The 27,281-nt window shown below is 51.0% G+C and overlaps 1 protein-coding gene across 1 annotated transcript in view; it reads left to right on the forward strand.

The window, feature by feature from the left end:
- The window catches only part of AAK1 (AP2 associated kinase 1), a 64,469-nt gene that overhangs the window by 33,216 nt on the left and 3,972 nt on the right, over positions 1-27,281 (forward strand). Inside the window, exons 10-20 of the mRNA XM_066337211.1 lie at positions 367-521; positions 604-875; positions 1,067-1,279; positions 4,255-4,463; positions 5,108-5,265; positions 5,611-5,721; positions 6,938-7,033; positions 14,069-14,170; positions 15,150-15,251; positions 16,073-16,183; positions 18,882-18,986. Coding sequence (XP_066193308.1) covers positions 367-521; positions 604-875; positions 1,067-1,279; positions 4,255-4,463; positions 5,108-5,265; positions 5,611-5,721; positions 6,938-7,033; positions 14,069-14,170; positions 15,150-15,251; positions 16,073-16,183; positions 18,882-18,986 — 1,634 coding nt within the window. The remainder of the gene's footprint in view (positions 1-366; positions 522-603; positions 876-1,066; positions 1,280-4,254; positions 4,464-5,107; positions 5,266-5,610; positions 5,722-6,937; positions 7,034-14,068; positions 14,171-15,149; positions 15,252-16,072; positions 16,184-18,881; positions 18,987-27,281) is intronic.

Raw genomic sequence — 27,281 nt, forward strand, 5'->3', positions numbered from 1 at the left:
CCAGCTGCTCATGAGCTGATTTGTGTCCTTCTTGTGCTCATTCAGAAGTCTGAGTGGTTTCAAGCAATATGTTGTAGGAAATAGCTGGATATAAGTTGAGTGGTTTTGACAAGTCCCAGCTGTCCACCAGGAGATGCCACAATTGGCAAGAGACATCAGAATGATAGTGTTGGGTTAATTGTTGTGGATGCATGCAGGAGGTTTTACTGTGCTTGGTCTGTCTGGGTGCCCATGAGCGTTTCACCTTTGTCAGTCACACCCAGCTGAAGTGTGTGTGAGTGTTTAACCCTGCTGTGTGTTCTGTGCACCAGCTGCCCAATTCACAGCCTGTGCTCACTGCCCTTCCTTCTCCTCCTTCCTTTCCAGGCTCACAGACCCCATCCCTACGACAGAAACGTCCATAGCACCCCGCCAGAGGCCTAAAGCAGGACAGGCCCAGCCCAACCCCGGAATTCTGCCGATCCAGCCAGCCCTGACGCCCAGAAAGAGGGCCACAGCCCAGGCAGCCATTCAGCCACAGGGTGAGCCGTGTGTCTGGGTGGTCCCTGCACCCCTGTGTGCCCCAGGGCGGTGACCTGACGGTGGCTTTGTGTTCTGTCCCAGTTGCAGGCCCAGCTGGCCAGCCCTCCCTCCCTGCCAGCACACCCCAGCCAAAAGCAGCCCCCCAGCAGCCTCCAGCCCAGCCCCAGGCCAAGCCAGCAGCAGCACCCCAGGCACAGCCCCAGGTCCCCTCGACACAGCCGCAGGCCACCCCTCAGCATCAGCAGCAGCTTTTCCTGAAGCAGCAGCTCCTGCAGCAGCAGCAGCAGCAGCAACAACAGCAGCAGGCTGCCTACTTCCAGCAGCAGCAGCAGCAGATGATGCAGGCACAGCAGGTGGGTGTGTGCACAGGGTTCATCACATCTGTGTCTGTAGTGCTGTAGCTTTGTGTTCATGGCAAGTTTCCAGTTCTTTTGGGGGGAATGGGTGCAGCCTTTAGGCATTTTCCAGTGCATCCCCAGTCCTCTAGCAAGATTTGGTCCAGGTCCAGCACACCTCAAACCTCTCAACCAGCGGTTGTTTCCAGTTCCCAGTGATGCAGCAAGGAGCACCTGTGCAGCAGCAGCTGATGCAGAACTACTACCAGCAGCAGCAGCAGCAGCAGCAGCTGATGGCCCAGCAGGCAACTATGCAGCAGAAGACTGCAGCAGCAGCAGCAGCAGCAGCTCAGCAGAAGCAGCAGCCCCTGGCACCAACACAGCCCCAGGCCCAGCCCAGCGCGGCGCCGCAGGAGCAGGGGGTGAGACCCTGGGGAAAGGGCTGCAGGCTCTGGCCTCTGCCAGCTCCTGTGTGCTGGGGACACTTCAGCTGGCTTTTCAGACCCGCAGAGCCCAGATTATGGGTGCCAGGGGAGGTTTGGGTTGGGCGTTAGGAAAATTTCTTCACCCCAAGGGTTATCCAGCCCTGGCACAGCTGTCCAGGGCAGTGGGGGGGTTCCCACTCCTGGTGGGTTTAACATACATCTGGATGTGGCCTTGGTAGATCTGGAGAAGTGTTGAGACTTGATGACCTTAGAGGCCTTTTCCAACCCAAGAAATTCCATGATTCTGGGGCCTGATTAGTAATAATTCAGTTATGACTGAGTCACAGTGGTGACCTTGTTACCCCAGAGATGTGCAGTTGTTTGGATTTCTCATTCCAGCAGACTGCTGGACTTCAGAGTTGTGCACTGGGTCCACAGAAAGGAGGTGAGTAATGGATGAGTTAGAAAGCAGATCAGGAGATCTAAGTAGCTGCTTAATGCAGCTTCTCTCCATCCTGTCATGTTGCCATAAAAGGTATGTGAGAAACTCTCTGAAACATCATTTGTACTTAACACACCAGGATGGGCACCAGAACTACTTCATGTTGTTGTTGTTTGTTTGGAAGACTTTTGCCTGATGCTCAGAGGAAGGCACAAACAGCTTCCTGGTTGTTCCTAGCATTGGGTTAACTTTAATAAATATAGTGGGAAGGAGGCTTTTCAAAGGAGACTTTTGAAAGCACCATATCTAAAAATAAATCAATCATCCACTTTACTAATCATCTGAACGTACACCTAAAATAAATGCTCTTTGCTTGATGGAAAATATGTCCAAATGCAGAGGAACAGGCCACAGGGAGGGGCAGGGAGCTGTGCCAGGGGCCCAAAGTGCTCTGCACGGCTGTGGGAGGAAGCTGTGCTCCCATTTCTGGGCAATCCCATCTGCTCTTCCCTGGCTTTGGGGGCTCAGAGAGGGGTCCCTAACTCTGGCTGTGTGCTAGGAGTAATCCTGGGCACCAGGCAGGAGAGTTTGTGCTGTACCTGGCTGCAGGTGTGCAAAGCAGGCAGTGTGGTGACAGCCCTGGAGGTGTTCAGGGCTGGGCTGGATGGGGGGTGAGTGGTGTCACTGCCCGTGGCACAGAGTGGAGCTAGGTGACCTTTAAGACCCCTTCCACCCCAAACCATTCCATGATTCCATTATTTCAGAGGTACACAACTGCTGGAGTCCAGGCTAAGGGTCACTTTATGCTGGCTTGTTGTGAGCTACCAGTTAATTCCCCTCTCCTTGTTTCCTTGGAAGTGCCATCAGGAGTTCCTTTGACTAATAAGCTCCACTAATAATCCATGACCTGAGCAGTGCTGGGGCAGCTGTTTGCTCTGCTCTCTGAGGTGTCTCAGGGCTCTGCCAAATCCCTTTCCTGTTGTATTTCCAGTCCTGGTTTGGGTGGGGAGCAGGCTCTGAACTGTTGTGTTCCTCATCTTGCTCCTGTTCTGGTGAATGACCTGGGGCAGGTCAGTTTGTTGAAGCTGGTGGGAGATTTTTCATTATGTGCAGACAGGTTTTGAGTGATGCCCATTATTACCCTGTTTCTTTTAGGGCAGAAATGCCTCAAATGGAGCATTGAATCAAGAGCTTTGCTGTGATTTGCTAGCACAAGAAGTCTTAATTTTATTTAATCAGCTAGCTTGAAAATTAGCCTTATTCCCCTGGTGGCTGGTAAGAATGGACACATGTGGACTCTTCCCTGCTCCTGCAGCAGTCAGGAGGGGAAAACTGTGGTTGGCTCATTTACAAAAGGTGGTGAAGCCGTCTCTGCAGAGCAGTCTCTGAGCAGAAGACACCTCTCCAGGACCTGTCAGAACCTTCTCATGTTGGGAGATTCCAGCTTAATAAGCTGTGCCTTCATTCCTGCGGTGGTTTTGGTGCTGCCCTTTCATCTCTCAGCACCAAATGTCCCGTTCTGCAGTGACCTACATAGGGAGTGGGTGCAAGGGGAGCAGGCAGGGCTCTCTGCCCCTCGGCACTGAGTGAGTGTGTTGGAATGCCAGAGGAAAAGCAGGACACCTCCCCATTGTTTGCCTTCTGCCCCCGGGGCTCAGTGCCACGCTGGGCAGCTCCTGTTGCCCTCTCAGGTTTTTACAAGCCCTTCATCTATTTGAAAAAGGCCTGGGAACAGGGGAGGTAGTGCCCAGGCAGGAGAGGTGACATGCACAGCTTGCTGCTCCTTGTGTTCCAGTTTTCCTGTTTAAGATCCAGCAGTGATATTTCCCTGACAGACATATTGTGAAAAATCGTGTAGTCACAAGTGGTGCTGTTGTTTATCACTACAGAACCATATTTCAAGTATTTATGGGTTTGTGAGTGTAACATAAGACTAAGGTAATGGAAAAATTAAATCAGTGTGAGGAAAGCCTTTGCAGTTTCCACAGGGTTTGTAGCTGGGCTGTCTTGGCTCGCACCTAAACCAAATGTGCTTGGTTTTCTCCTCCACATTTTAATGACAAACGTTGCTCCTGTGGTCTTTGCTTTTTTTTTTTTTTTTTTCCCTTTGCCCTAAGAGGAAGTTTTTTTGCACAAGATTTCTGCACAAGACCTGCACCCCTTTAGGCATTTGACCCCAGTCACACGTTACACACTGAAGGCGGTGCTGCCCCTCACAGTGTCCCTGTGACAAGACTCTGGTGCACTGTGACCCGAGTTCTTTCCACCTCTGCTCTGGATCTCGGCCTCTCTCCGCTTGAGCAGGTTTGAGCCCAGCCAGCCTTTGCCTAATGGGGGTTTGACCTCCAGAGCTGCACCACAGAAAGGAAAGAGACTTTCTGCTGTAGTGCAGAGCAGCAAATCCCCCAGCCCGGTTTCTGTGTTGGTGTGGCTTTTCCCCTCCAGACCATTCCCAGTCCGCGATGGAATGCTGGAGCTCCAGCAGGAGCTGTGTGCTCCCGTTGTGACCGCTGCCTTTGTCCCCTGGCAGGCTCAGGCTCAGCAGCAGCAGGCTCAGGGCACGGCCCAGGGGCAGAAGCTGGGCTCGCTGACCCCTCCGTCCTCGCCCAAGGCGCAGCGCGCGGGGCACCGCCGCATCCTCAGCGACGTCACCCACAGCGCCGTCTTCGGCGTCCCCGCCAGCAAATCCACCCAGCTGCTGCAGGCCGCCGCCGCCGAGGCCAGCCTCAACAAGTCCAAGTAGGTGCCCAGGGCTGGGGGAGGCCTCAGCCTGGCAATCCCCCCGTGGGGTGTGCAGTGAGGGCCGCCTCAGGCTCTGGGGGCTGTTGGATGCAAAACTTTAAATGACACAGAAAACTCTGAGTACGTCTTTGCCTTGAGGAGCTCAGTTTAGGGCTTGGCAGGAAGTGCTGGAAAATTTGTCCCCGAGTCCCCGTGAGTTGTCTGAGCTCCCAAAAAGCTTTGAGTGACCAGGGCCTTCTCTGGCTCACAAAAGGCAGTGTCATTTCAGCCACAGCCCTGGTGTGTGCTTCATTCTCACTGCTTGACACCAGCACTTCCTGAAGGTTGCTGGTCTTTGAGATCTTCATGGAGCTCTCATTCCCTAGGAGGATTTGCTGGGTCACTTTTACAGTGTCTACAGGCAAGAAGCCTTCCCGTGGGCACTGCTGTTCCTGGTGGGATGCTCGGGATGTTGGTTTTAACCCCTGAGATAAGTGTGCCCAGCCTCAGTGCTCAGGCTTTGGAGAATGGGGCTGCAGTAACTTGCACTGGATGCTTTAACTGGGAGGTCATTAGAGTGTAGTAGCCTGGACCAGTGATGGTGCTGGCCAGAGGATTCCAGATGGGTGTTAATGGCTCTTGTTTGGGGTGATCACATGCAGATCTGCTTCCACCACGCCCTCGGGCTCACCAAGGACCTCGCAGCAGAACGTCTACAACCCTCCTGACCTGTCCTCCTGGAACCCCTTTGATGATGACAACTTCTCCAAGCTCACAGCTGAGGAGCTGCTGAACAAGGACTTTGCAAAGCTCGGGGATGGTAGGTCCATGGGGTGATTGACACCTGCCTTAATCTGGAAAGGGGAGATGCTGTGGATTGGGGATGCCTTTGGGCAGGGACTGCTTGGGTGCCCCATATAATAACAGCCCTGTGGCTAATTCCTTCTAGTTTCTGTTTGCAGTTGAGTGCTGCCTCAAGTGCAGAGGTACAGCTGCTTTGACAGTAGCTCAGATGCCTGTGGAAGCTGCAGTTTAAACTCTGCTTCTTCTGCAAGTTGGGATTTGCAGGAAGGGGCTTAAGTCACTTAGTGGAACAGTAAAGATCCAGATAAGCAGCCTACTTTCAGAATAGAAGCTTTTCCCTAACTCTGGGTCTGCATTCCAGGGAAAGCTCCAGAAAAGACAGGCAGTTCCACAGAGAACCTGATGCCGGGTTTCCAGGCGGCCGCGGCGCCGGCAGATGCCTTTGGTGGCTCTTCCTTCAGTGCTGGGCCAGGTGAGTCTGTGAACACCAACAGCAGGAAATGGCCCCTCTGAAAGGGCAGGGATACCAGCTGAGCTGAGCCTTGGCACTGGGAGCTGGCACTTCAGGAGAGGAGGGAACACACAGAGGGTGCATTCCCTTGTCACTGTTTGGGTGGCCCCTTGAGTTCTCAAGGAAGCTTCTTAGTGCCTGGAAGTTCCATGGAGCTCATAACAAAGAGTAAAACCTGTCGTGTGCAGTGAAGGAACTGGCTTGGAGGTGTTGGTCAGACCTGCTGGTCTGTTTGGAGGAGCAGAGGAACAGGGATAACTGTCTCTGCTGCAGAGTGAGGGCAGCAGGGATGAGTGAGCTGGGGAAGTGCTCGGGGGAGAGCACAGTCTCATAATTGACACGTTAAGTGATGAAGGCAGTAATTCCTGCACTGGCTGGGCTGTCTGAGGGGTTTCTCTGCAGAAGCCTCTGCCTGTGGACCTTGTCTGGTGTCTCCTTTGGTCCTGGTGTCCCAAGGTTTTGCTGTGAGCAGCCCCTTCTATGCCAAAACCCCTTGGTGAGTGCTGCTGCTCATTCTAATCCTTCAGCATCAGTCCTCACTGAGGGCAGCTAAGATCTGTCAAAGGCAGAGGTCCTTATTCCAGGAGCTCCAGATGCCAGGGATCCTCCCCCTGCTGAAAATGCACCCCACAGAAGCAAAACAACTCTTGGTGAGATGAGTCTGGGAAGAGGCTGAAGAATCCTTCTTTCTGTTTATAAAAGGAGATTTAGTGGTGCTTATAACTGAGCTTGATGTGTTGGTTCTTACTGGAGAATTGGGGAGTTGAAGTCCCTAACACAGGAGTGCTCCTGGGGAGTTGCATTCTGAGTTTGTCTAGCTGTGAGCAGTTTGTAGTGTTCCATCAGCCCCTGTGAATGATGCTGAGCAGCAGCAGCTGCACGTTGAGCTGTAGAGAACCTTCTGCAAAAGCCTGAGGAGCATCTCTGTGCCCTGGGCTCTGTGGTTTCTGTCCCGTGGTCAGTTCTTGCAGTGTCTGTCTTTAAAATGTGCCCCTTGACATTCCAGTCCTGGTGTTGTATTTTTTCTTTTTAGTAGTGCACTTGGTCAGTGTGCCTGTGTGTGGTTGTGTCAGGCCAGGGCTGGGGCTGTGCCTGTGCTGGGGTTTTGCTCTGTGCTTTCTCCTTTCCTCTTCTCTGTTCACTCTGCCTTTTCTTTTCCTTTCCTCTTCTCTGCCAGCTGAAAAAACGAAAGACATTCTGAGTTTGGACTCCAGCCCTCCTCTCCTGACTGTGCCTGATCCTTTCATTCCTCTCCCGTTATCTGACACACCAGGTAACCACAACTGAGGGGGTGGAGGGGGACAGAGTCTTGGCCTTTCTTTTGTCCTCTTAATCCCCTGGTTCTGTTTGTAGGCACAGCTGAAATCCTGGGCTCTGCTGGGCTCACTGGGCTCCGTGGGGATGGTTTTCATGGCAGAGCCTGGGTTATCTCATTGCTCCTAATGCCAAAATTGTTGGTGTCTTCAGAGGCTCAGCATTCAAAGCCAGAAGTGATTGGAGGGCTGGAGCACCTCTGCTAGGAGGGAAAGCTGAGAGGGTAGGATTTGTTCAGTCTGGAGCAGAGAAGGCTCCAGGGAAACCTCAGAGCCCCTTCCAGTGCCTGAAGAGAGCTGGGGACAAGGGCTGGAGGGACAGGACACAGGGGGTGGCTTCCCACTGCCAGAGGGCAGGGACAGATGGGATACTGGGAGGGAATGGTTCCCTGGGAGGGTGGGCAGGGCTGGCACAGGGTGCACAGAGCAGCTGTGGCTGCCCCTGGATCCCTGGCAGTGCCCAAGGCCAGGCTGGATGGGGCCTGGAGCACCTGGGATGGTGGGAGGTGTCCCTGCCCATGGCAGGGGGTGGAATGAGCTGGGCTTTAAGGTCCCTTCCAACACAAACCATTCCAAGATTCTATGAGAAATAATCCCCAGGTAATGAATTACCTGTTCTGACTTAATCTGCTTTCAAATTGTCTCCAGTGTTGAAATTGTAGGTTTTATTACTGTTAATCTTTCTTTCCTGTAAAAGTCAGTGTTCCTTTGGCTTCCAAAGTCTGTTGCATATCTGAGCATCTTGTGAAGCAGAAGTTACATGTGACCTTTTCTGATTTGGCAAGATGTTCCAGTGCAGTTGGTGCTATTTCATTTACTTTACAGTGCTGCTTCTAAGCCTTCTCTTCTGTGCACATTTCTGATTGCAGCAGCCAACACTTTTTAGCACAAGATTATGTAAGTGCTTAGGAGCTTATTTGCAAATTGGTGGGATTTGGAATATGGGAATATTTTTATCTTGGAGCCTGTGTCAGCCCTCTGGTGAATGTGTGGCAGGTCCCACGTCAGTGAGCCCCAGAGCACACCAGCAGCTCCCACCCTAGTCCTTAGCCCAGGATCACTGCTGCTTGGAGGACCCAGGCTTCAAAATGTGCTGTGAAGGTGACATCTCTCCATGGAGAGTTGAGCAGTTCAGGAGAAAAATAAACCTTTTATCCATAACTCTGTGGAATTTGCTTCCTTCTGGTGGATGCTCAAAGAGCAGAACCGTGGTCTGGTCCAAAAGGGATTTTACCCATAAACGCACTTTGGGAGTAGAAGCAAAACTTGGAGTCTTTGTTCCCTGTGTGAGCACTGCCAGGAGCTGACCTGCTCAGCTCTACCTTGAAAACTACCCACAGAAGGCAGCACATTTTCCTCCTTCCTCCCCCCAAATGCTGCTGAAGTGTTGTTGTCCTGACTGGAGTCACCCAGGCCATTTGTTTCCCCCCAGCATGTCAGCTCACAGTTTCACACCACGGTGTTCCCCTGTTGCTTTTCCACACAGCAGCAGATGTTTTCATCTGTTTGTTCATTTTAAAGTAAAACTGGAGGCCAGGAGCTCATGAATATTTTCAAGGAGTAGGGCTACAGACCAGTCCTTAGCCTTGAAACAAGAGGGGTTGTCTGCTTGTAAATTTAACAGAAAAGATCAGATTTCTGGATTTGAGGTTTTGAGGCTGTGTGTGTCATCCAGCAGTGCTGTGTTTGCTGTTGTGTGCCATTGTTCCTGTGCAGGAGCCCCCCAGCACAGAGGGCTTGGCCCAGGGCTGTGCTGGCAGCTCAGGTGTGTTCAGGGCTCAGCAGAGCTGGGAGTGGCTCCAGGCTCCAGCACAGCACCCTGCCACCTGCCTCAGCTCTGTGCAGCTGAATATTTGCTTTGTGTTTGGAATATTTCTATGCCTGAGAAAGCTTTGATAGTGAATCTCCTTGCTTTGGGAACATTTGGCTCTGTCTTTGTCAGCTGGGAAGATGCACGGCCCTTTCAGAAGTGAGTGTGCCCCCTGAGCCTCCAGGGCAGTGTCGTTCAGGGAGGGTTTTGGTTCATGGCTGAGGTTTTATTGGGTGTGTGCCCTATTAGTCCCACAGAGCCAGTCCTGGGGGCTCTGCCCTCTGACCCTGCAGAGCTGAGGCCTGGATAAAGCTCAGCTGCTCTTTCTGCTGAACAAACCTCCCCGTGGCACTCAGAGGTGCAGGGGACATCACCTGAGTGCTGGCCAGGGACCTGGGCCTCTCCCCCTGGCACAGGGACACATGCAGTCAGGTGGCAGTGGGGGGTTTTCAGTGTCCCCCTCTTCCTCCCCTGTGTAATGGCTGCAGTTCCTAATGGGATTGTAGCTGGTAGGAGGAGCTGGCAAGAGGGATATAAAAATATGGCAAAACATCTGTTAAAATAAAGGATAATTAAATATTCATGTTGGAAACATATTTCCTTGTGTATGTGTAGGAAAATGAGCCGAGTTGTTCTTGATGAGCTTATTTTAGGCTTCACCACTGACTGATCCTGGGGTGTTGGTCAGGAGAACTCTGGGGTCACTGACTGATGGAGGAGGGTGTTTTATTTTTTTTTTGGAAACAAAATACTTGATGAGATGTTTTTAATCACCATAACTCTACTCCAGACCAGTAAATTCTGAGGAGATAACTGGGTGCCCAGCTCTGCCTGGGTGTTTATAACAACTGTAATAAACAACTGTATTTCTGCTGAGAATTAATTTGTACCAAGATGACACATTAAGATAAAGTAATTGCACATGCACAATTAGGCATGCACAGCAACTGTGAGTGTGCACTAATGATCTGAGTTTACATCTTGAGTAGGGAAGATGCAAAAGGGCTGATGTAGGAATTGGATGGATTTATTGCTGTATTTACTGAGAGGACACAGTGGTGGTGTGATGATTTAGAGCAACAGAGAACAAGCAGACCATGAGAATCCCAGCTAAATGAGTGTGAAGAGCATCCAGTGTTCTGTCTGGGCTTTGAGTTTGATCTTAGAGGGGAGAATTTATTATTTTACAGATATTTGAGATCTTGAAACTAAAACTGCTTGATTTTGATCTCTTCAGGAGGCACTGTTCAGTGTTGTCCTGTTACCTTCCATGGTGTTTCCAAAGCCTTGTGCATTTGAAGCTTTCCCTTTGCCTTTATTCCCCTTCTCTCTCTGCTGGTGTTATGTAAGACCCAATCCCATTTCACAGCAGCTCCACAGGAGAATGGGAATGCAGTGCCTTCCCTGGACTAGTCCAAGTACTCTGTTGCTGAATACCATGCAGGGCCTCCTTTAATCTGCTAATTCTTCATCAGTCAATAGGCAGAAACCTTCCCCAGGGACAGAGCTCTGCCCACGCGGGTGATTTCCCTCCCGCCTGCTGACCTGCAGGATTTTCACAGCCCTGTCTCTCTTTCCCAGCTGGCCCCCGAAGGAAAGGACTCTGCTGTGTGCTCTCTTGAGCTGTGTCTGTCCTAGGGCAGCCCTGCAGTGAGTACCAGCCCTGTGTGCAGTGCTGCTGACCCTCCTGCCTCGTGGTCAGTGTCCTCCCCTTGGCACACAGCTCTGCCCTCTGCTCCCATTTGACTTGCAAGTTTTCAGGAGTTCTTGTTCTTTCTGGTAGCCTGCTCTAACCCAAAGCCCCCTTCTTTGCTTCCCTTGTCTCTTGGTTGATATTTTTTCCTAACTCTGGTGTTTTTTAAAAGGCTTTCTGTGTCTTTGTGGCTGAAGGGGTGTGTGTGAAGGGGGCCAGCAATTAAAGCAGCATGGCAGCAGAGTCTCTGGCAGTGGTGGCTGCAGATGCGAAGTCTGTGCAAACTGACTGACTGTAAACTCCATCAGGTCTGTGCATGTGTTAGAAAAGGGAGCTGAAGAAAAGGTCAGCACTTTCTCACTGGATTGTCCAGAGCTGTGCAGTGCATGGGGTTTGGCCTGTTTGCTTGTCCCAGGATACAAATCCACAGTTAATTCAACGGCTTCACCTCCTTCTTATGGTTCTGCAAATCATAGGAGAGACTCCTGCTTTCACTCCTGGAGGAAGTGATTTGGTTTTCCAGGCTCTGAGGCCTCCAGTGTCATCCTCTTGGGGATACTCCAGGACCCATCAGCTGCAGGCTCCTGCTCTGCGTTTTCTGCAGCTGTTTTGCTTACTCTGACAGGAAACCATCAGTGATTTCTTACTGCCAGGAGCAGGGAACTTGACAAATGTTTCACATTCTTTCTTAAAGGCTGCAGTGTGTGGCTGGGCTCTGCCTCAGGAAGGGGTGAGAGGGCACTTTTTAATCCCCCTCTGTGCTTTTAAGCATAGACACCTTCTAAAAGCTTGCCATGGTCTCCCTGGCTGCTGCACAGCCCCAGCAAACCTGCCCTGGTAGGGCTGCAATGGGGCAAGGCAGAAAACCTAGCAGAAAATGAAATAGCAGTGGCCAGCTGATCCTGAACTGGGTCAGACTCACTTCCCCACGGCTGGAAAGCATCTGGCAGGTTTTCCACAGGCTGGCTGAAGAAGAGGAGGTCCCCAAGAGGCAGCAGCTGCAAGTGGGAACACAGTGACTGGGGTAAAACAGGCATTTCCCTGCTGGAATTGATGGAGGCCCACCCTGAGAGCCCTCCAGGAGCTGTATGAGATCAAATACCTCCATCATGGGTTACCTTTTCTTAACCTTGTTTATCCTGGGGCTTATTCATATGTCTGCACAGGAGTTACCTGGGTTTGTCTGTTTGGACTTTATCTCCTCTGTTCATTCTGATACCTTCTTGGTTTTGTAGAACTCCCCAGCCTCACTGAAAGGGCATAAAAAGTTCCTTTAAATCATGCAGTGGCTGCCTGAAACAGCACTGGCAGATCAGCACCCAGCACTGAAGGAGGCAGGGAAGGAGATCTTGGGAGACAAGAAACAAAATCAGGCAAAGAACCACTGACAGCCTAAAGCTTTGCATAAAACCAGCTGTGCCCTGGGGCAGGAGGGAAAATGAACGTGTGGGGAGAATGCCACAGTGGTTCCCTGAGTCTGTGTGGTTAAAAACACGTCTGAGCTCAACAAGGACCTGTCTGGGGTAGTTTCAGTGTGTTACAGGGAAAATCTGCACTGCTGGAACAGGAGGAAACTGTTGAGAAGGTAAGGGAGGAGGAGGAGCACACCTGGCAGTGGGATGTGACAGGAATGGTTGTTGGATGTGAGGGTTTGAAGCTGCCCTGGGAGGAGCTGGGCACTGACAGCCCCTTGGGAAGAGTCTGCCTGGAATGGAGCACGTTCCCTGTGTCTCCATGTCCTCACAGCTCTCCTGTGCTGTTTCCCCAACCCCTGTCACCAATTCCAGCCTCCTTAGCCCCCTGTGACAGCATTAACACCTGCTGGTGCCCCTGCTCCCAGCCTGTCCTCCCTGCCCCTCGCTGTGCCACAGAAGCCAGGGATGTGCCTGGATGCAAATCCAGCTCTAAAATGGACATTCTTACAGGTGGGAGGAGCTCCTGTATATTAGGGCTGCTCTTTCCATCACATTTGCCTTTCAGCTGACCTTTTCCAGCCTGTAATGATACGACAGGTACCTCTTGGGTTGATTTTTACGTTTCCTTCCCCTCCTGGTTGCTTCAGTTGTTGGCTTTGTCATGGGGAGTAGATTTTGTCCTGCTTTGAATAAGCAGTTGGAAAGCCATTAGACTGTTTTATTATTTATATTGGGCAATAGAAAAGGATGGATATTATTCCCACATATGTAGCAGTTGTAACTTAAGCTTTTCTTTGGTGTTCTCAGCATGCCAAGTTTTATAAAGCAGGATTCCTGTGCTTTTGTGCAGTTGTGAGCAGGATTTCTTTGGATAATAAACAATAACACCAGTCTGTGAACTCAAAAATTGAAATATTGATGTAACAGTTTTGTAACATTGTAATTTTAGATTATTAATGGAGTAATTTCAATGAGTTGAAATGGCCAGGTTTGTCCATGTGGAGCAAATTTTATCAGAGCTGTTCTGTTGCAGGTAGTTACTTCTGGTAAATCCTGAAATTGTTCTTTACCTTCTTGTTCTGGGAAGCAACCCTCGTGAAAGCTAAATAATTAATCTCATTTCTGCTGATCTGGTTAGTGATTGGGAAATCACTCATCCACCAGATGAATAATTGAGATTAACTTCTTGCCTGGGCTCTCTGTGAGGATAATGGGAACCTCGGGAGCTGTGCTGCTGCGAGTGACACGTGTGATGTGAAGCCTGGTGCTGAGGTGATTGCCTGGGCACTCTGTGAGCCCAGGGCAGGTTCTGCTGCAGGGTCACTGCCTGCTCCTGCTCCTGGGGCTGAGTTCCCTCCTCAGGCTGAGCTGCCCCAAGGCTCTCAGCTCTTGTCTCCAGTTACACAAACACTGACAAAGGAGTCCCAGCACAGGGAGGGGACAATTATTTCTTCAATGTGGGGTTCAGCATGTTAAATTATGGGTTTGCTGTATAAACGTAGGGGTGGCAGTGCCAGAGCTGTGGGCTGGTGTACAGTGGCTCCTCGGGGAGAGGAGCCCACAGTGGGTGAGGATGTCCTCACCTCGTAGGTGGCCTCTCTTTGATGCCTCTGAGTGACACTGGGGGACAAACTTCACAGCAGGGCCTGTTGGGCTGGGACAGGGGATGGTGTGTTAAACTGAAGGAGGATGGGGTTTAGATTGAAGAGCAGATCGTTCCACAGTGAGGCTGCTGAGGCCCTGGCACAGGTTAGAAGCTGTGGCTGACCATCCTTGGAGTGTCAGAGGCCAGGTTGGGTGGAGCTGGGGCGAGCTGGGCTCACAGAAGGTGTCCCTGCCCATGGACCGTGTGCCTGCTGTGGCAGGGGTTGGCTGAGCTCAGAAGGATCCTGTGCAGCCCAGGCCCACCCCGGGCTCTGTGCTGGGGCCATTTGCACACCCCGTGGTGCAGATGTTCCCCTGGGGCTCACACACAGCACAGCGAGCCACGAGCCGAGCACCTGATTAATGTTGTCTTTTTCTTTCTTTTGCTTTTTCTCTCTGTTGCCTCCCTTCCTCCTTTTCCTGCTTGCCCCAGAAAAACTGATTGAGGGACTCAAATCTCCCGAGCCTGCGCTCCTGCTCCCCGACCTCCTGCCTCTGGCTGACCCCTTCGGCAGCACGGCAGATGCTGTCAATGGTAAAGGCCCAGCCCTGTCCCCTCCTGTCACACAGCATGTCCTGCCCTGCATGCTCACCCCTGTGACCTTCTGCTGGGGGACAGCGTGAGGGAGGGACTGGATCTGGAGGTACAGCTCTGCCTGTTCTCTGTGAGGTGGGCCCTGAGCAGGGAGGGTTTGGTGTCTGCACCTGAACTCCAGGTGTGCTCACCTGTCACGTGGCACAGTTGTGCCTCGGGTTTTCTCTTGGTAGAAGAAAGTTAATTGGTGATTGAAGAAGAAGATGGCAAAAATGCCTTCATTTCTGGTCAAGGTTTTGTGTTTAACCATGGCCCAGAGCTGTCTGTCTCCAGGGACCCTCAGCAGGATGAGGAGGAAGGACAGCATTCCCTGGAGCTGGGAACATGCCAGGCTGCTGTGAGCCTGGGTGCAGCAGGCTCCAGGCAGGGTCAGGATTTAGGAGTGCTGCAGAAGTGTGTCTTTATCACGTGCCAGGTGCACTGAAGACAGTGTTTGCAGGCTGCAGGTTGTTGCCATCAGCTGCTCCTGTGGGTTGGGATCCCAGCTGGGCTCCTGTGACCTGTGGCTCTGGTAGAAAGGAAGGACATGACTTCCTCTAATAGTAAAACTTCTACTTTGTCTCTTTCTGGCAGTTGTCTGAATTTTAATGATCAGTTACTCTGAATGCAAAGGGACTCCAGTGGTCACTGTTATCCTTTTGCTGGACAAGGATCTTGTGGCTGTTTTTTTCCTCTTCAGCTGCAGGGCAAATGTTAGTAACCTGCTGCTCCACTCTCTGGGTGTTTCAAATTGGGCTTCTACAAATTCAATTAAATAAAACCAAGTAAAAGCTGAAACCAGAGTTCAAAACCAAACAAACCCTTGAGCTGACGTAGTACAGGGTCAGTAAAGGATTCAGACAACTCCTGCCTCAGTTCTTCTGCTTTTCCTTGCAAACTAACCTCTGGCCTCTCCTGTGCTGCTGTGCCCTGGGGGAAGGAAAAGCCGACGTGGCAGTGGAGAGCCTGATCCCGGGGCTGGAGGCCCCTGTGCCCCAGCGCCTCGTGTCCCAGAGCGAGTCGGTGGCCTCCAACAGAACAGGTTGGTGAGGCAACAGGGGCTGGGGGGCTCTGAGCACCAGAGAGCTCTGGCTGCTCCCACAGGGGCTGCTCTTGCCACTGCTGCCACCTGCGTGGGGGCCTTGCTCAGGGAGTTCTCTGGGGTCCCTCGTCTCCTTGGGAGGAGTGGAGGAGGTTCAGAGGCTCCCCAGGGAATGGGCACGGCCCCCAGGCTGCCAGAGCTCCAGCAGCCTTTGGACACTGCTCCAGAGATGCCCAGAGTGGGAAATGGGGGTGTCTGTGCAGGGTCAGGAGCTGGGCTCTGATCCCTGTGGGTCCCTTCCCACTCAGGAGGTTCTGTGATTCCGTGGTACAGTGTTCCTGAGCCCACCATCACAGACCTGTATGTGCTGGTGCATTGCTCCCAGGAAGTGGTTTAGAATCAGGAGCAATCGCTGATTTGTCCCAGGGAGGCAAGAAGCCACTCCTGGCCCTTTCTCACTGTGGAGCTTTGATTGAGCCACTTCCCACAGCAGATGGACTTAAGCTCTTCTCAGAGGTACCTGGAGGGAGTGCTGTGGGTTTAAAGCTCCTCTCTCTGCAGAGCTCCCACTTTACCCTGCCTCTGTGGGATTCCTTTGTCTGTTCAGCTTCAGAGAGGCAGAAACCCCAGCTGAAGGTGCTGGGACTCTGTGCCCTCACTGAGAGCAGTGGAATCTCTTCCATCACAGAAAATGGCAGCGTTTGTGCTTGGCACCAAAGCTGTGTTTGTACCTGTTTGTGGTGAAGGGGAGTGTGGGAATGTGAACTTAACCCTGTTTGTGTCCTGTTCAATGCCACCCTGGGATGCTCACCTGGATCCAGACTCTCTCACTGGGGAAGACTCTCTGCTTGACTGTTCTCTGCTCTCTAACCCTGCTGCTGACCTCCTGGATGAGTTTGCTCCTGTAGCTTTTGCAGCTCAGCCTCACAAAGGTAAACTGGCCCTCTGCTCTCTGCCCTCCTGCCCCTGGCCTGGAGCTGATGTGAAGCTGCTCCTGGTTTACAGAAACAGATGCTCTGACCTGTTCTGGTGTTTTACTGTCCCCAAGCCACTGCTTTGTTTTCTTCCCGAGCTGCTCAAACTTGGAATGTGCACTGAAGTACTGAGGGGGGAAAACAGCAAGTACTCAGCTTGACTGTAAGGACAGAGTTTGTCAGAAATGGGGTTGCTTTCTGTGGAGTGGGCATCCAGCAGGAGGGATCCAGCAGGAGGGAAGGGCAGGCTCTGTGTGCAGCCCTTCCTCACTGAATGGATTCTGGCTTTGCTTTTTCCACTTGGGATTTGAGACTCTGGTTTTTCTGCATTATTAATTCCAGAAGGGAGACTGATAATGATCTGACACAAGTTTTTGGAACAAAAGGAATGTTTTTTTGGTTTGTTGGAGTTAGCCTCCCAGGCAGATGAGCTCTTCCAGCCCTAGAGAACTGGTCCTTATCAGGAGTTCTTGAGTCCAGCTGTAGTGTCACAGCAAACATGAATGAGAACCTGAGGGGGAGGCCAGGACTTCTGGGCTATTTATTGCCTTGAAAGGGAGGCCCAGAGCATCAGTGCTGATTCCTGGGTGCCCCTGGGAGCTGGGGCTGTTCTGCTCCCTTGGTGAGTATCCCTACAGCAACAGAAATGCTCTGGCCTCAGAGGAATTGCTGCTAAAACAGTCTGGAATCAATTTTTACACTTGATGGCACTTCAGAACCAGTCTGTGCTTTCCAGAGAGCTTTTGGGTTAAACAAGCAGTTGTTCTCCTGCTCAGTGCTGTAACACACTCCTGTGTCCCTTTGCACTGAAATGGGTGTGCAGCAGTTACTGCTGCATCCTGGGCCACAGCAGAGCCCACACACAGTGGTGTGGCTTAGTGAGAGATTGAGTTTACTGCAGGGCTGTCCTGCTGTCCCTCCTGGATGGGACAGGCTCATGTGTGAGGAGGAGAGTCAGACTCTGTTAGTGGGAGCTGGGGGCAAGGTATAAAAATCTTCCAGAAGTCACTTACGGCTGTTTCCAAACACTCATTTTTAGCTCTGGATTTGGTTATTAACTGAACATCAGTCTCACTCCTTATTTTTTGCTTAGTTTATCCACTCCTGGTGTTGGTGATGATATAAAACACCTCTGGGATGAGTGCTGCTGTCCCTGGGTGTCATCAGCACGTGGAGTTGCAGTGCTCCTGGCACCAGTGGGACCAGGAGGGCTGGAAAAGAGCTGTGCTCTGATCCTTTTATCAGTGGGGTCTGGGCTCTGATCCTTCAGCCTTGCCACTGCAGCCTTTCCTTGTCCTTCAGTGGGCCCTTGGCTGCCTCTGGAATTCAGAGCCTTCAGGGTCCCTCAGTCTGCATTTGCTGAATCCAGGCTCTGTGTGTAAGAGGGGGAGGATGTTTCTGCTTGGGGTGGCACAAGCCACTGAGCTGAGCTGCAGAGCTTTGGCTGGGCTGTGCCCAGCTGGGGGCTTTGGCTCTGGCCTGTCCCTCTCCTCAGGGCTGTCCACAAGTGCTCTTGCAGCAGCCCCTGGAGCTGTGGGCACAAATGCCATGGAAGTGGGATCCTGTGCAGGAGCTCTCAGGGTGCTGGGAAGAGGCACAGATAAATAACTCTGGGCACAGAGAGGTCACAGTGACAGTTCCTGTTCAGATGAACCTCTGTGTGTTTAACACTTTGCACTGCTCTCCTACAGTATTTAGGGGTTGTTTTTCCAGAGCATAGTTCCACGAGTGCTTTCTTGCCTCATCTCTCCCCATTCCTGTTAAATCTTGGTCACCTTTAGGTAGAAATCTCTTATTCCCAACAGGAGCCAGTCAGGAATGTTCCTGTTCACAGGAACTGTCGGGTTGATGTGTCCTTGCTGGGCTCTCAGAAATACTTAATACAGGAGCTGAGGAGAGGATTTAGGAGGGTATTTGAGGTGTCTGAAGGAACAAGTGGTGATGCCCAGGGAGTGTGAGAGGCTCTGAAGATGGATAATTGCCTGATGAGGTGGATAAATCATCTCATCTCTGGAGATGGTTGAAAGTGCCTCCCTCCAAGTGTTGAAGTGCAGCTGATGTGGTTTTAAATCAATGGAATTATCTCCCAGAACTGCCCTGGGGCCTCTAGAAAATCTCTCACAGCATCTGGGTACTCTCCAGGCAGGTAAACTCCTTGGAAATCTGAATTCATGTTGCCCTTCTTGTTTTATTGCTGCAGGTGAAAGCTCAGGGGTTTGTCTCATGTAGATGACTAGAATTTCTTCTGTGTTTTTTTTTTTTATTTTTTTTTCCCCAGCCCTTTTCCTGTCCCTGTGCATGGGAACTGGGAGCCACACTGAGCTCTCACACCATGCTCAGGCCAAAGAACACCTTCAGTCCTTGGCAGCTTACCCCAGGCTTCTAACTGTCCCCTTGAGCCTTCACACTGGTCAGGGTTTGTTCTGGTCTTGTCACTTGGCTTGCTTGGTTTGGTTTGATCCCTGCCACTTCTGTATTCCATTGCCTCTCTTCTTTCCTACCCAGACTTACCAACTTTATTTCACCTTGTAAATAAAACTCCTGCTTCTAAACCCTGTCTCTGAAAACATACAGATGTTCTAACACTTCCTGGCAATTCTAACCAGCCTCTCTGCTGTCTTTGCTTCTTTGCCCTTATTTCTCTCCTATGCTGCAGAAGATACTAACCTGATATCAGGCTTTGATGCACCTGAGGGCTCTGAAAAAGTGACAGAAGATGAGTTTGACCCAATTCCAGTGTTGATATCCAAAAATTCACAAGGTAAGCCAGGATATGGGAGTGAAAAAGGGAAGGAAAAAAGGCAAACAGTGAATATATAAATTAGTTTTGGGGCAGTGGTGCTGCAGCACTTGTGATTAGTTCAAATCCTGAGCTGTGAAATATTATCAGTGTGGTGTTCAGTGAGATACTTTAGCCTTGAATTTCCTGTAGATTCTCTACTTGGCAATATTGAAGTTCCCATGGGATGGTTTCTCCCAGCCTACCAGGAGGGCACAGACCCCTCAGTGACTGACTGCAGGGAGAGCTGTGTCCTCCCACCTTCTTCCTTACTGCCCCAGCCTTTGGTCTTTTAAATGAGCTTGGCGTGAGGCACAAGAAAGAGTGGTGATGATGATAATCCTTTGTGGCCCAAAGCTCCTGCTGGAAGTGAGGTTTTTTCACTTCTCTTTGGTGTCTTTTGAAGGTGGGAACTGAGTGTGGGAAGTGTGGTCCTCTGAGGAGCTCAGAGCAGGCAGTCTGCAGGGCAGTGACTGGGCTCCTGCTCATTTCCACCTTGAGGAGATCTTTGCCAGCACTCTCAGCCCCTCGGGGGGTTCTGAGGAGCCAGCAGCACTGGTGGCCTGACAGCAGCAACTGTGCTGTGGTTTTTAGCTCTTTAGGGACAGCAGCAGGCAGCGTTTCACCCCTGGCCAGTGAAGGGTCAGGGAAGTGGGTCCCCGCTCTGCAGTCTCCCCATGGAAAGGATTTTTTGATTACAGCCTTTGATGTACTTCTGGAGGTTTAAAGACAAATCCAGGACTTTTTTTTTTTTTTTTAATGAGGGGTTTTTTGCTTCTTTTTGTTTTTTCAGTTTGGTGACAGAACCTTTTGCTCTCTAACTCCCATTTTTGGTCACAGCAGGAATGTGCTCTGCACAATCTTGGCTTTCAGAGGCTGACATTCGTTAGAAACATTTCAGACCTCACAAACTCTGCTTCTACTGGAGTCAGAGATTTCTCCCAAGGCTGGGCCAACACAGGCCACCTTGGAGAGGAGCATCCTGAGGGGTAGGAACCAGGTGGCCTTTAAGGTCCTTTCCAACCTCAGCCACTCTGTGGTTCTCTCCTTTAGCATCCAAGCCCCAGTTACCCACGATAGCCCAGTTCTCCTGGAAAAAGCTCAAAGCACCCAAAGATGCTCCTAAAATAGCAACTAGATTTCAAGTTTTAAAACTTTTGACCTGTCCTTTCTGTGACCAGTGGGAGCCCTTGAATTGTTTTAGAGATCCCTTAGTAAGGATGGGGTTCTAGTTAAACTCTGTGAAAGAATGGGTTTGTTGGCTGCTGTGCTGGTTTGGATTGGGGGGAGAGGGTGGAAGAGTGAGCAGGGGATTCATTGCTGTTGTCATACAAATAATGAGAAGAGCTTGTGCAGATTTCCTGTTTTGCTTTTACTTTTTTCTTTCTTTCTTGATCTTGAACTTCTGAAACTGTTGTGTGTGTGTGTGTGTCCTGCTCAATACTGAATTCCTATCTCTCACACTTTCAGGTGGGCATTCTAGAAACAACAGTGGAAGCTCTGAGTCCAGTCTTCCCAACATAGCCAGGTCTTTGCTGCTGGTGGATCAGCTCATAGACCTGTAGCAGTGACACAGTAGCAGACGCAGTTTCTGTAACGTACCCAGACCTCCGATTTCGTTGCCAGAAGAGTTTCCTTCTGTTGTGCTTCTTTGGGGCTTTCCCCCCTCCCCTCCCTTTAATTAAGAGAAAAATCTGCCAACAGGAGACAGTCACCCACCTCTCTCCCCGTCTCCCCGTGGCCTGGGGAAGGTTCTGGCTCAGTTCTCCAGGTAGCCTGTCCTCTCTGAGGCTGGTCAGTCCCTGTGGGGTTCCCTCTGCACTGTCCCGTGGCCGTGGCCAGGGGAGCACCGTGGAGAACCCTCCTGGCCCTGCTCAGGGAGCTGTGGCTGCTCTGTGACCCTGCCCAGCCTCCTCTCCCTGGAGCAGGGAGTGCTTTTTTTGTGCCCTTGGGTGTGGTTTGGGTTGTGTTTGCATTTCCCCGCGGCTGGGCAGCAGCAGGGGCCAGGTGTCAGGGGCAGGGACATCCCTCAGCTGCTGGACACGGGGCAGGAGAGCTGGTGGCTCTGAATTGCTTCAGTGGAGGAGGAAGCCCCGAGTTCCTCCGGAGCGGTCTGGCCATACTCTGGTGATGGGGCACTTGAAGAGTTTTCCAGCTGCCCCCAGCTCAGGGTTTGCTGTTAAACAATCCTGCTGGGAACAAACTGTGCTTCGTGGGGGAGGGAAAACCAGAGGAAAGGAAAAAGAAAAAAAACCAGATTGCTAAAGCTGCAGAAATGACCCTAAGTGAAGCGTAACAAGGTTTTGAACCAAATCCATGTGAGTATGGCTGAGACTAGTGTTTCACTGATCTTTTCTGGGTGAAAAGGGCGCTGTGGCAGCAGCAGATGTATTTTCTGTGACTTCTTTTCTGTGTTTGACTGGAGAAAAAGAAAATCCCCTCGACCTACTGTAAATTGTGTATGAAACAAATTGTCCTACGGCTGTTTGTCTATTTTTAATCCCGGTTTTAGTCAAGCATCTGGTATATGTTCTGGGTTCTCCATTTTCTCTTGTAACTGCTATAGTGCACCCCAGTTCAGTATGGAGCCATTGTTTTAGTAGACAAAGATTCCTGTGGGCCTCTCTGCACCCCAGTCTCTGTGAACACGCATGCACTCGGTTCAGGTGGTTTGAAATCAGTGCTGCTACAACTCGATGGGGTCTCCCTTTTCTTGCCCCTTCACACGCTTGGTTTGTCAATAGCTGGATACGCTTAACTCGTTTTCCTTGGCTTACCATGAAGTCTGGAATTTCTATCTCGTATTTGAAAGCCCTCTCTGAGCAGAAGGACTCTTCCTCTGTAGTGGAACTCTCCCCAGCTTTCCTGCTCCCTGTGTTTGTGTTCGTAGCTGTATTAGTAACAGTGCAGTTCCCACGTGCGAAAGTGCGAGCGACTGAATGTGTCTGTGCTGACCTCGCTGAGAAGGGAAGAACCCCCAGTTTGTGACTCCTCCTTTCCTCTCTCCATCTCCTCCCCGATTAGTTTAACAAATTCTGTACATAGGACTCCCATCAGTTGTGTCTCGACATTATTCTTCTTTTAAAACCTACACTTATTAATAAAAGTATTGCTTAAGTGTGTTGTATCATTACATGTGTATACTGCACTTTCCAAGAGAAGCTTTACATGAGAACTATGGAAATGACCTTAGTAAAATTGTGGATAGAACTTTATTATTTTTTTGTTTTATATTCCTAAAGCACAGGCAAGCTGGACTGGAAAACATGAAGACGCTATAGATAGAAAGTTATTGTATAGTCAGATACTGAGATTATATGAAAAGAGAATGGATTTTAAAAAGTAACCATCTACTGTATATTAGAAACAAAGATTTCTGTGAATTAAAGTACTTTTAAAGAATGTTTAAGATTTTAAATCTAATGGCGCTTGTTCAAGGGTTCTGGAAAAAATGACAAATGCACTGGGTTGTTAATAATGCTATTAAATAAGCAGATGTGAATGTTTATTTTATTGCTTTTTCAAGTAGCTCTTCGTGGGTGTGGGTGGAAATAAGATATTTTAGAGACGTCTCTTTGTAGACCTCCTTCATCAGAGAATACTCACCATGTGTTTGCAGAGCGAATGGCAATGAGAGATGAGTGGAGATTGGGGATTCATTTTAAACTCTGCAGAACCTGTGGGTGTCCCACGGGCTCTGGGTTAGTGCTGGTGCTGCTCAGAACTGAGGAGTTGGTGTGAAAGCTGCTGCTCTGAGAGCACAAACTGAACTTCCTCCCGTGGGACAGGTTTGGTGCCTGGCATTCCTCTGAGGGGCTAAGAATCAGTGTTGTAGCCCTTCAAGGCAGGGCTGTGCTTTGGGGGCAGGAACAGACTCTGGGTTTGGGTGGCAAGGATCAAAGGAATAGTTGGAATTTTGGTGTTGGTTCTTGCTTACTCTGAGGGGCTCAGGCTGGGAAGGGCCTTTGGGAACCTCCTTGTTCGTCTTTAACCAGATGAGCACAAGTTCAGTCAGCCACTTTGTTTCTGACAGTGTCCACTGTGTTGGGAGCATCTGTCCCAAAACAGAAGGTGCAGCTTCTTCCTGAGTTTGGACTGTCCAGGTCTTCTCCCTTGGGACTTCCTTGGCCAGGGCCTCAGGTGCTGTGCAACCTGCAGGGACAGTGGGTGGGACAGTCTTGGGTTTGTGGCAGATCTGCATCCTCCTCCAGCCCACTCCTCACAGGCCAGGGTGGCTTGAGCCAATCTGTGTGGAGCAAATTAATTTTTGGAGGGAGCTTCTTAAGGAATGATGACTGTGTTCTTTGGCCTAAAAGCCTGTGGGGTATTGCCTCCAGTGGCTGTGCAAAACCATCTTATTTAAAAATTCTGTGCTGTCCCTGGGGAGCGAGGAGGGGCTGCTGGCTGGGCTTGTTCTGGGGACATCCCTGCTGTAGGGCTGGGTTTGTTCTGGGGACATCCCTGCTGTAGGGCTGGGTTTGTTCTGGGGACATCCCTGCTGTAGGGCTGGGTTTGTTCTGGGGACATCCCTGCTGTAGGGCTGGGTTTGTTCTGGGGCTGGGTTTGTTCTGGGGACATCTTTGCTGTGGGACTGGGTTTGTTCTGGGGACATCCGTGCTGTGGGACTGCTGCTCCTGCCCAGTACAGGAGCAGGGGCCAGCCCTGGAGCTGCCCTTGTGTTTTTGTGGGAGGTCCCTGCCTGTACCTTGAACAGGACTCCTGTAACCCGTGGCTGGGGCACAGCACAGCAGAGGGGGAGCCAGAGGATGCCCTTGGTGTGCAGGGCTCAGACTGTTGATGAATGGAATGTGGGATGTGGGTTGGTGTGTTTAGCTCCTGCCTGGTGCAGGTGGCTGTACAAAGGTGCCACAACTACAGCATCACATCCCTTATCCTCTGGATCTGCCTCCAGCTCTCCCACTGTGAGTGGCTTAGAGCAGAAACACTTGATCCTGCAAAGTGCCACAGGTGACACTGACCTTTGGTGCTGTGCTGTCTCCTTGCTGGAAGTGCTGTGTAGTTCTGAGTTGTTGTTTAATAATGTTGTTTCTAGAAAATGGAGTAGTTTGCTGTGAGGAATTGGAATACGAGGAAAATCTCCACAGTGCAAGAATGAGTGATAAGTCTTTTGACCCCTTAAAAATTCCAAACTGGTAATTCTGCACACTGGTGACTGTGCTGATCTTTACCTGTTCCTGGATGTCGAGTTTGGCTTGATGAAGTCAGGAGAGTTTCCTGGTGAAAGTGTAGCTTTAGGCTCCAGGAATTTCTGTCTCCCTGGACTGTTTTTTTTGGGCTCCTCTCCAGAAGTGAGATCCTCACCATTGTGGTGACTCTTCTGCCTCTTGTAATAGGGAGTAAATCTTTTCTAGTTTTCCTCTTGGTTATTTCAGTACTCTGCCACTTCAGGACACTGTTTTCCGTGGAAGCTGGGGAAGCTCCAGGAGCCAGGGCTGTCACCTGGGGCAGAGCTCTCTCAGGTTGCTGTCTGAATACAGAGTGTGTTCCTGGGGAACTGAGTGAAGAGAGGTTTTTTTAAGGCTCTCCCTCTTGAAAAAGAGCCTGAGAATAGTTTGGAATCTTTTTTTAGTATTACATCTGACCCTGGAATCAAATGTTACACCCCGGTGTTGTGCAGGGGTAGGGAGAACCCATCTCCCAAGCTCCAGCCTCTGTCAAGATTTCTGCTGGTAAAGCTCATGGCTGTTTGCAGTGATCATTCCTTAAACCTGAGCACTCACTGAAAACCTGAGGGGTGCTTCCCCAGGAGTAACAGCCAGCTCTTGGGAGTCTGGGGAAGGGAGGGGACAGACAGGACGTGCCCAGTCTCAGGAGAGGCAGATGGTGGGAAATGCTCCCTCTAAAGAGAGGCATCTCTGCAGAGGGCTGCTGGGGCTTTGTTGGGTCAGTCCAACAAATCATCTGCCTGGTTCTGTCTCACCCCCGTGAATGGGGCTGAGACCCCACAGGCACTGCCTCAGATCAGTGAGATTTGTCCTTCATCCTGCTGTTGTCAGTGTTGTGAGTGACCCCATTTCCTGTCACTGCAGCCAGGTCTTTTCCCAGGGAGTTGTCCCTCGAGTGCCTCAGCCTGGCTGGGCTCTGATCCCAGACCTGCCAAAGCATCCAGCAGCCCTGGCAAACTGCAATTCCCTGTAAGTCAAGGGGACCTCTGCAGTGCTGGTTTGCAAGGGCTGTAGTTACAGCTGCTTATGGGGAGCACTTGTTATTGCTTCCCTGGCCTTCACACACAGGCACTGGGGTGTGGTGTGATGGGGTATTTCAGTGTCAGTGTAGCCCAAACCCTTTTGTTAACATGGTAATCACAGCTGGAGAGGAGATGTCTGAGTCCCACAACCAGATAAACTAAGGTAAAATGCTGGTATGATGTTGTCTTGTTGTAAGGATGCTGCTGTAGCTCCTTCTGGGACCAAGGTAAAGAAAAGCTGCTGAGAGCAGTTACAGTGGGAAGGGTCTGGAAGTGCCAGGTCTCCCTCATTCAGCGTTAGAGAAGCATTCCCTGTGGGTGCAGGTGGTGCTCCTGCCTGGTCAGTGAGTCCCCAGACTCCCAGGTTCATCCCTGTGTGGTTTGGTTGTGCTCAGGTCACTGTGGCCCTTCCCTGGGGCTGTCATTCAGCAGCTCTGACTGAAAGCTGCTGGTGAAGCATCACTTACATTGTCTCCCAGAGTAACTCAGAGCTCCTGTACTGCCCTTGGCAAGGGAGAGAACTGCTGCTGAGCATTTGGTGCCCTTCTCACCTGAATGGGCAGAGAGAACATCAGAAAAAGTAATTTTCCCCAGAACAGGGCATTCTGCTTCTTGTGCAGTGTCCTCACATTCGGAGCTGCATGCTCCTAAGCAGATGGGGTTAGATCCTGCCCTCCCTCTCTTACTCTGTCCCAAATGTCATGGCTTGAGTGGGCACAGGCACCTGCTAATGCATGTCAAAGCTAGAAACGAATCCCACCCAAACGTGCTGTTCTTGTGCCGTGGGCCCTTGGCGTGCCTGAGCACACTCTCCATGTGAATGCCTTTTCCCTGTGGATCCGTGTGGCCCAGGGCAGCCAGAGGCATTTGCATGATGTGGCAGCTGGTCCTGATCTGTTCAGCCTGGATCTCAGGGTGTCCCAGGGCCCCCTGGCCAGTGTGGGCCCAGGGAGGGAGCTCCACCAGAGCTGTGCTGCTCCTGGAATGCCAGAGGGGCACCTGAGGGAAAACCAGTGTGGACAACACAGGGTGCAGGAGAGAGAGAAGGGGTTTTTGTAGAGTAACTGGTCAAATGTTCTGCGCTGTCTTCATTTAGCAGTGTGATGTACCCAGGTGAAGAGTTTCCCAATAAATACTGGTTTTGATGCCTAATGAATGGCTGCTGTGTCTTTACTTGTGAGCAGTGATGGAGGAGATAACTTGTGTATCCGTGGGTGTGTAAACATGAACAGTTAACCCGAGGAGCTTTCCCTGGGTAAGGTTCTGTCACTGCAGGGTGTGTTGGTTGGTGCCTTGCTGACCCTGGCTACCAACCAGCCTCCTCACCCTCCTCATTCTTCCTGCAATTCCTGCTGTTTTAGTTTTCATGTGATTTTCTCCTATTGCTAACGAGTCCAATGACACTCTTCTAACCTGCCAGTAGTTCTGTGAAGGTAAGAGATCTTCTGTTTTGTCTGTGTGAGTCCTAAGGCAAGCCCAGCCTCCTGGAGCTGGAGAAGGGCAGGACAGCCTCTCCCTGCACTGCCTTGTTATGCTAATGCAGAAAAGAGGGAGGTCATTGGAGCTATGATTTGAAGTCATGGTATGGAGTGTTTAAAAACCATTTCTCTGGCAGTGGTTAAAAAGAACAGCTGCTACTAAAATAGCTGCTACTCAGGATTTACTAAAAGCTGTAGGCTGACCTTCAGTCTTTGAAATGGGCCTGTTACTTGAGCAGGTTTAGCAGGTTACCTCAGCCAGGTATTTCACAAGGATTTCCACCTCTCTGTGGGCTGGCCCACAGGAAGAGGCTTCACCAGGCAATAGATGTGCTTGGGGAGCAGCAGTGCAGGATGGAACGACAGAAGTTATCTGTCTGCTGGAGCTTCCCTCGGGCAGCAGCGTGGGGAAGGGACACTCTGTGCTGGTGGGTGGGTGGGTGAGAAGGTGGTGGGCTGGTGCTGAGGGTGCTGAGTGTGCCCATCGTGTGTCAGACATCTCCATCCTCTGAGCAGCGCTGTCCCCGGGCCGTGTCACAAACACCTTCCCTGGCATTAGTTGTCATTGATGTGCCCTCCCTCTCCTGCCCA

The sequence above is a fragment of the Sylvia atricapilla genome, chromosome 28 (assembly GCF_009819655.1).
Source record: "Sylvia atricapilla isolate bSylAtr1 chromosome 28, bSylAtr1.pri, whole genome shotgun sequence".
Lineage (NCBI taxonomy): Eukaryota > Metazoa > Chordata > Aves > Passeriformes > Sylviidae > Sylvia > Sylvia atricapilla.